The following is an 8,175-nucleotide window of genomic DNA, read 5'->3' as shown; positions in this document are numbered from 1 at the left end:
GAATTAACAATTCATAAAAATTATTTAAAAAACACAAAAAATTTTATTTCATCCTACCAGCATAACCAATGTTTAGATTATTTTCTAGTATATTTATTGAAAACCCACCTTTTTTAAAAAAAAGTTATTAAGATTTATATAATTATATTGGTTCAATCTTAACAAAATTCTTTTTTTTTTTTTTTTGAAACATCAATCTTAGCAATTTTAAATCTGTCCTACATAAGTGTAGAGTCGGCCCATGGATCAAAACCGTTGAAGCCCAATATATAAAGAAAAATATTAAAGAGTTCAATTTGAAAATTTTTAAAAAAGTGAACCCAAAAGATTTTTCTAGAAGCTGCGATGTATCTACTGGAGTCATCTGCAAGACGACGACCATTTCCTCCAACTTCTTTATGTTCTCCTTCATTTTCAAACATGTATTGGGAATTGGAATAGTCACCTGAATTGCTCTTCAAAGGACCCATCTTGCTTTCTGATCCCATTTAGTACCGGAAACAGGGATTTCGGTAATTTCTCTGCTTGTATTCTTCTGCAATATTGTATATTTGTTGGAAGAGTATTCCATAATTTCATTTTTCAGTGTCCAGATCATTACTGAGGTACTTGGTGTTTGGAATCACGAACTGTAGTTTAAGTTTCATTGAATTGTTGGATCTATGGAACTCTGGTTCTCTTTTTTTTTTTCTTTCGTATTTCAGAAAATAGAATCTTTGTTGATGTTCGATCATTATGCTTTTACTTTATTTTATTTCTTTTACTTTATTTGATTTGATTGGGTTCCTTATGGTGGGTTTCGTTACTTCGTTTTCTTCATGTTACTTGTAAATTGATACGAGATAAATTAACTTGATGTGATTGTGTTTGAGTTTTCGGAAGATATAATGACGTTGTGGACGCTGAATAGATTATTTTTTCCGAGAAGTTTTGTCAGCTCATTTTTGCACAATGTTTTGTTGTGTTAATTCATGCATGCTGAAGAAATTGAATTGAGTGCTTATGTTGAGTACAATTTATGTAGGTATAATTGTGATGTTTGAATATTTTATGCTTCAGGTTGTTAACTTAGTTTCTGATTGGGTAGATTTGTGCTGCTAGGAAGCTTTTAGTCAATATGAGTGTCGTCGGTTTCGATTTCGGGAATGATAACTGCGTAGTTGCTGTTGCAAGGCAGAGGGGTATAGATGTCGTCCTTAATGAAGAGTCCAAACGTGAAACTCCGGCTATTGTATCATTTGGTGACAAGCAGAGGTTCCTTGGGACAGCAGGGTCTGCTTCAAGTTTGACAAATCCGAAAAATACAATATCTCAAATTAAAAGACTACTTGGTTGTCGATTTTTAGATCCTGAGTTACAGCGTGATCTGAAATCATTGCCCTTTTTAGTTATCGATGGGCCCGATGGCTATCCTTTAATTCAAGCGCGGTATCTGGGAGAAACAAGAACATTTACACCTACTCAGATTTTGGGAATGGTGCTCTCCAATTTGAAGAGCATTGCTGAAAAGAATTTGAATGCACCGGTTGCAGATTGTTGCATTGGAATACCTGTTTATTTCACCGACCTTCAAAGAAGAGCTGTTATAGACGCAGCAACAATTGCACGCTTACGCCCACTTCGTCTATTTCATGAGACAACCGCCACAGCTTTAGCTTATGGGATTTACAAGACCGATTTACCTGAAAATGAATCATTGAACATTGTTTTTGTCGATGTTGGGCATGCAAGTATGCAAGTGTGTGTTGCTGCCTTCAAGAAAGGACAGCTTCAGATACTGGCACATGCTTTTGATCGATCACTTGGTGGACGTGATTTCGATGAAGCTCTTTTTCAGCATTTCGCTGCCAAATTTAAGGATGAGTATAACATTGATGTCTTCATGAATGACAAGGCTTGCTTAAGACTACGCACTGCATGCGAAAAGTTAAAGAAGGTCCTCAGTGCAAATCCTGCGGCACCTCTTAACATTGAGTGCTTGATGGATGAGAAGGATGTCAAAGGTGTCATAAAGAGGGAGGAGTTCGAGCAAATTAGTGTTCCAATTTTGGAACGAGTGAAAATCCCATTGGAGAAGGCTCTGGTAGATGCTGGAGTGACTATTGAGAATATTCATTCAGTTGAAGTTGTTGGCTCAGGTTCTCGTGTTCCTGCTATTATTAAGATCTTAACCGATTTCTTTGGTAAGGAGCCTCGCCGCACAATGAATGCCAGTGAATGTGTTGCAAAAGGATGTGCTCTGCAGTGTGCTATGCTCAGTCCCACATTTAAAGTTCGAGAGTTTCAGGTAATGATTTCAATGATGGAGCTATCCATATGGTATCTGTGTCTAGATGCATTTGTTAGTTGGAATTCAATTGATCATCCTTGAGGTTCCTGCATGTTCGTGTTCTCAGAATCATTACATACTTTTATTTGTTTTTCTTGAATCTTTACTTGGTCCTGTATGTGTCATGAGGCTTATCTTTTAGTTGCAAAACAAGATACACTTAGTTTCCTCTATATGGTGGTATGCATTAGCTTTTCAAAATTAGTTTGACTGCATTTAGTTTGTAACTACAACGAAATGAAAGTTTGTATGATGTATATTATCGATGATTGAAATTCATGAAGTAGAGAGACTCATTAGTAACTGTATGGTCCCCTTTAAGATCAAATGCTTGTTTTCTTTGCAAGTGATTCTTAGGCTTTTCAGGATGTTTACTTCGTTCTTGCAGCTTTTGCCCTGATGTTCGTCCAGTTTTGCTGACATTTAGGAGATTAAGCATTCTTATTTTTGAATATTTATGTTGGTGCATACCCAACATAAATCTTGTACAAAATATACTCAATGATTAATGTGAAACTTGACTTGATATTGTCGACTTCCTTTTTGCAGGTTAATGAGAGTTTCCCTTTCTCCATTTGCTTGTCATGGAAGGGTTATGCTTCAGATAGACAAAGTGGAGAGGTGGATAATCAGCAGAGAAAGGTTGTATTCGCAAGGGGTAATGCTATACCCAGTGTGAAGGCTTTGACTTTACACAGATCTGGAACATTCACCTTGAATGTGGAGTACGCTGACAGTGAATTATCGGGTCCTGCCAATATTAGCACCTACACGGTAATTGTGTTGAGCGGATTCACACGAGCTTATTAGGTTATTCTTTTATGTAGCATAGCTTTTGATTCATATTCTTTGCCATCACATGACATTACCCGATGTGTTGGTGTGCAGATTGGACCTTTCCAATCCGCAAAAGGTGAACAGGCGAAAGTAAAGGTCAAAGTGCGTTTAAATCTTCATGGTATTGTATCTGTTGAGTCAGCAACGGTAAGCTTTCAGGATAAAGCTTTTCCGTGATTTGATAAAAAGATGCACAATCGATTCATGTAATTCATTTGTTTATTACTAGAGTTCCTATTATTAACATCCTAAAATGTCAGGACTCAGGACTACCAATTTTAGAAATAATAAGATATATTAGACCTGCTTATTCCGCTTTAAATTTCTTTCAATATGTTTTTACGTACTCAGATTTTATGCACCAAAAGGTACTTTTAAAATTAAATCTTTTGTTTCAATACAATGGTTGAAGAACCATTGATTATTAACATGTGCTGAATGTCTGAACAGGGAAGAAGTTATCTGTACTTGCTTTTACAAATGTGGATCCACATCTGACTTAATAAGTGATAATACATTGTTTCGTTCATACTTTACATTTAATTTCTCATCGAATATTCTAATGAAGCACACATGTGAAAATGTTTAAATGCGTGATCTTAACACGATATGCAGCACTGTATGTTTCAGTTGCACTTCACGTGTCATGGCAACTTTGGACCACTATTATATAAAGTGTTATGTCAAATACCTGACGAAAGCATGTGATTTGTTATAAATGTGGGAATAATAAATGTTGCTACTAATGCTGGAAAAGGAATCATGTTCGAAATTTTCAGTTAGTTTTGAACTTTATTGTTTACATGACAAAGTTGGTCAACCGGATATTTTTATAACGACCAGTGATATTTGGATGTTCTGTTATCAACAAAGACTTTGGTGTTTCAATTGTATTCTTTGAATTCTAATTGCGGCTTCTTGATAGCTCTTGGAAGAGGAGGAAACAGAAGTTCCTGTGATAAAAGAGTTGGCCAGCGAACCAACTAAGATGGAAACTGATGAGGCTCCTACTGAAACTGATGTCAATATGCAAGACTCCAAAATTGATGCCCCTGGTGCTGAAAATGGTGTGCTGAAATCTGGAGATCAGACATCTGAGATGGAAACTGATTCCAAGGTTAGGTGAAAACCATGTCTACTCATTTTTGTTAGGATTTTGCCTTTGATCTTTGAGTTCACGGCTTTCTCAATCTTCCTAGTAATAGTTAGCGTGTCTGTATTATTTTTAGGTTTGTTCAAATAATAGACACTGAAAATCTCTCCCTTTATGCTTCTTTTCTTTTCATTTAAAAATCGACTATGCTGCCATGCCACTCTGTATTGTTTTTCATGGAAGAGATCCATTGTGTACCTGCTTGTGTACGATAGAAAACTTCTAATAGGTACTTTTGATAGTTATCCCTTTCCGCGGTTATGTGAGTCGCCTATAAGAATATCTCATTACCATGTTTCATTAGGTGGAGAATCCAAAGAAAAAGGTCAGGAAAACAAATGTTCTTGTAACTGAAGTCGTCGTTCATGGAGGTCTGGCGGCCGTGGATTTGCAAAAGGCTGTGGAGAAGGAATTTGAGATGGCTCTGCAGGATCGAGTGATGGAAGAAACTAAAGATAAAAAGAACTCACTCGAGTCTTATGTCTATGACATGCGGAACAAGGTATGTACAATGGTGTTGCTCTTGCTTGAACGGTTGCCGTTTGGTACTGATAGTTTTGCCTGTGCAGCTTAATGGCAAGTATTGCGACTTCGTAATGGATTCAGACAGAGAACAGTTCATCTCCAGATTGCAGGTGGTGGAAGATTGGTTGTATGAAGATGGTGAGGATGAAACGAAAGGTGTCTATATTTCTAAGTTGGAGGAGCTCAAAAAGGTGAGTATCTTGAAATTGGGTTGTTCTGTTATGTTATTGTGTTTCTAATCTTAGTAGTAATTTTTTTTTTTTAAATTTTGGAAATATAATCTGGCAGCAAGGTGATCCCATAGAAGAGCGCTACAAGGAGCATTCAATGAGGGGACCTGCGGCAGACCAACTTATGTATTGCATTAAGAATTTCACAGAAGCAGCAGTGTCGAATGATCCCAGATTTGATCACATTGAAATGGAAGAGAAACAAAAGGTGTTAGCCTGCTCCCAGTAGCCACATAATAGTTATCTAATGAATTGTGAGTCATTTTGTTTCTGCTTTCAGGTTGTGAATGAATGCATGGAAGCAGAGGTTTGGTTGACAGAGAGAAAACAACAACAAGATTCACTCCCTAAGTATGCAACACCAGTTCTTTTGTCTGCCGATATGAGGAAAAAAGCTGAAGCTCTTGATAGGTATGGTAAATTTGGTTCAAGATTCCCTTCCTAAAGATCTTTTTACACGACTGTTTGACCATCTGCTACATAAGATTTTGGTTCAAGAATTTTACGATAGTATGAAATATGCCAACACTCTCTAAGAACTCCCGCTTGGCTTGAAATTGTTTGATCTTTGATATTTACCATAAACTATTCAAGCCAGGTTTCAAAAAGCTCTCGTACCCTGCTCAAATCCTTTCCAGAAGACTCCAAGCAGCTTTTATTATTTGCTTTGGTTTGCTTTACTTTTCATGTATAATAACACATGGAACTACGATTTCCATCAACAGTTACTGCAAGCGCATAATGACGAAACCGAAGCCCGCAAAGCCAACTCCACATGAGGCACCCTCGCCAGCCCCTTCTCAGAGTGGCAAAACACAGGATCAGGAGATTGATAATCCTAATTCAAGCCCTGGCCAAGCCCCTAATGCAAGCAATGAAGTACCGTCAGCTGCTGCTAAACCAATGGAAATGGAAACAGTTGAGTCCGATGCTGCTTCACCAAATACTGCATAATCCAATGATTAATCCGTAGGTGTAACATTTCATTCTTCCTATTTTGGTTCGTTTTTGTGGCTGAAAAAGTAGACTTCTGGTTCTTGCTAAGTTTTGGTAATGCTGAAATTAATGGGACATGATCTGATTATGTCAACACTTGCCAAGGGTTTCTGTCGGAAACATTATAATTTATTATCGTGGGTTCAGTGAAATATTGTTCTCTCAACGGAAAAGTGCAGTTTCGGGATCAAATTTATATTCGAAAAATTTTCTTCTTTGCAATGAGCCAATGAACAAGAAAACAAATTTTTATCGAAATTTATTACATCCTTGAGAAATTATGAGTTCCACCGGCAGACAACATAAATCGAAGCAGAAAAATATACAGCATGCCATGCAATATTTACGTTGCATGATTTAAAATTTGATACATGTGAACAGAATGAGGTGTAAGCGACGTTAAATTTGAAGATAATAGATGAGAGTTTTTTTTTGGGGGAAAGAAAATACAATGATAAATGAGTTACAAATAAACAAAATTAAAATTTGATTTCGGGATCATAAAGTATGTATCTACAAAAATAAATTACATGAACTATCGTTGGATTCAATTCATGAAATACATTATTTTTTATGTATAAATATAAATCTGTAGATATGAATCAGATTGATGTGTCTCAAAGATATAAATCGTATAACAAAAGATTAGCTAAAATTCTCAATCACCAAATAATAAAAAATAACGTAGATAAATCGTATAACAAAAGATTAGCTAAAATTCTCAATCACCAACTGAAAAATAGAGTAGAAATTAGAATTACGTTTAACCATTTTGAATTCGAGGAGGAAATGAATTGTTGATCGAATTATATGCATTGTATTTTTGTATGTATGTATCTTCTCTGGTAGAAATTTGATTTTGAAATTTGATAATGATTGTGATAGAGTTTTATCCCATATTAAATTTGATATTTTATGGTTCAGAAAATTCTACCTACAAAGTAATTCATTTTGATGTCGGTGGTTCCTAAAAAAAAAAAAAAAAAAAAAGTCGGTGGTGATGTCGATACGTTCGGATTTATGATGAAATATTCAAATTCAATTTTTGATTAAATCAAAATCTGAAATGGATTAAACATATTAACTTTCAATAAAGTCCAAATTAAATGAAACACAACTCCAAGATTCAAGTTAAACAAATACTAAATTATTATCACTCTAATAAATTTTAAAAACTTATGATATTAAAGATAACTTTAGATAAGCGCCCGATGGGATCTTAAAATTCATGCAAATTTAAGTCATTAATGTCGTATTATTTAATTACTATGCCATTTACTATATGTACCATAAGCTATATGATTAAGGAATAATCAACGTAAAAAAATTGATTTTCCTAATAATCATTTGCTTATGACAGAGTCCAAATTAAATAAAACGCAACTAGATTGGGTGATTTATTTAATAATTATCATTATCATTAGATCATCTTAAATACTTTAAGATTTATGCAGATATTGATAATGACTAAAATCAAACTCTATATTATTGAAATTAAATAAAACCATGATTCAAGATATCATGATTAAATTCCCAAACAAAATGAAACTCTTTTGGCTCTATAAAACCCACTTAGGCAATCTATTCACCACAAAAAAATTTGACAGAAGCTTTGCATGCAATGGCGGCAAAAAGTGTGGTGATTTTCTTTTTGTCGTTGTTTATTCTTCTGTCACTAAGCCAAGGTAAGGGCCAAAGCTATGGAGATCAGTGTCAAGCAAGGGATGATTTCCTTGCATTTTGTGGGACCAAGTTCGGATCAAGTTTATTTCCAATTCGAGCCCGTCCCTATTGTTGCCAGAAAGTTCGAAATATTGAAGACCATTGTCTCGTAGGATTGAGCAAAAGAGAACAATTCTTCATCAATGGTGCCACCAAGATTTGCGATAACCCGTGGATCAAAGTTCCTTCGTTGCCTCCACCAGTGTCTCCCCCAAGCGAACCACCAGTGCAGCCACCTTCTCCATCACCGCCGAATTCGCATAAAATCTGCCAATCGGTGACTCAACTTTTGGACACTTGTGGAGGGTCCGAATTTGATGCTCCTCAAGATGCACGTACTTACTGTTGCTTGCAAGTTAGAAAGATCACGAAGCATTGCTACG

General features: G+C 35.7%; 1 protein-coding gene across 3 annotated transcripts; it reads left to right on the top strand.

Moving 5' to 3' along the window:
* The first annotated feature begins 309 nt into the window (after positions 1–309).
* Positions 310–6,250, top strand: LOC140980911 (heat shock 70 kDa protein 15-like). 3 transcript variants are annotated; one of them, XM_073447025.1, is made up of 10 exons: positions 310–512; positions 1,088–2,287; positions 2,879–3,103; positions 3,218–3,313; positions 4,092–4,283; positions 4,624–4,821; positions 4,889–5,035; positions 5,133–5,282; positions 5,355–5,485; positions 5,800–6,250. In XM_073447025.1, exons 2-10 carry the CDS (start codon positions 1,118–1,120, stop codon positions 6,026–6,028), a joined length of 2,538 nt encoding a protein of 845 aa, XP_073303126.1. In that variant the 5' UTR covers positions 310–512; positions 1,088–1,117; the 3' UTR covers positions 6,029–6,250. The 3 variants fall into 3 exon arrangements, with proteins under 3 accessions (XP_073303126.1, XP_073303127.1, XP_073303125.1); XM_073447026.1 differs by having other exon boundaries at positions 311–512; positions 1,102–2,287; XM_073447024.1 differs by having other exon boundaries at positions 311–512; positions 1,060–2,287.
* Positions 6,251–8,175: the final 1,925 nt, after the last annotated feature.

The sequence above is a fragment of the Primulina huaijiensis genome, chromosome 7 (assembly GCF_012295235.1).
Source record: "Primulina huaijiensis isolate GDHJ02 chromosome 7, ASM1229523v2, whole genome shotgun sequence".
NCBI lineage: Eukaryota > Viridiplantae > Streptophyta > Magnoliopsida > Lamiales > Gesneriaceae > Primulina > Primulina huaijiensis.
This window is presented reverse-complemented; position numbering and strand designations above follow the sequence as displayed.

Coding starts and splice junctions, on each gene's coding strand:
- LOC140980911 (XM_073447025.1), top strand. CDS start 1,118: ATGAGTGTCGTCGGTTTCGATTTCGGGAATGATAACTGCGTAGTTGCT. Junction 5,036..5,132: donor AGTTGGAGGAGCTCAAAAAG/GTGAGTATCTTG, acceptor ATAATCTGGCAG/CAAGGTGATCCCATAGAAGA. Junction 5,283..5,354: donor AAATGGAAGAGAAACAAAAG/GTGTTAGCCTGC, acceptor TTCTGCTTTCAG/GTTGTGAATGAATGCATGGA.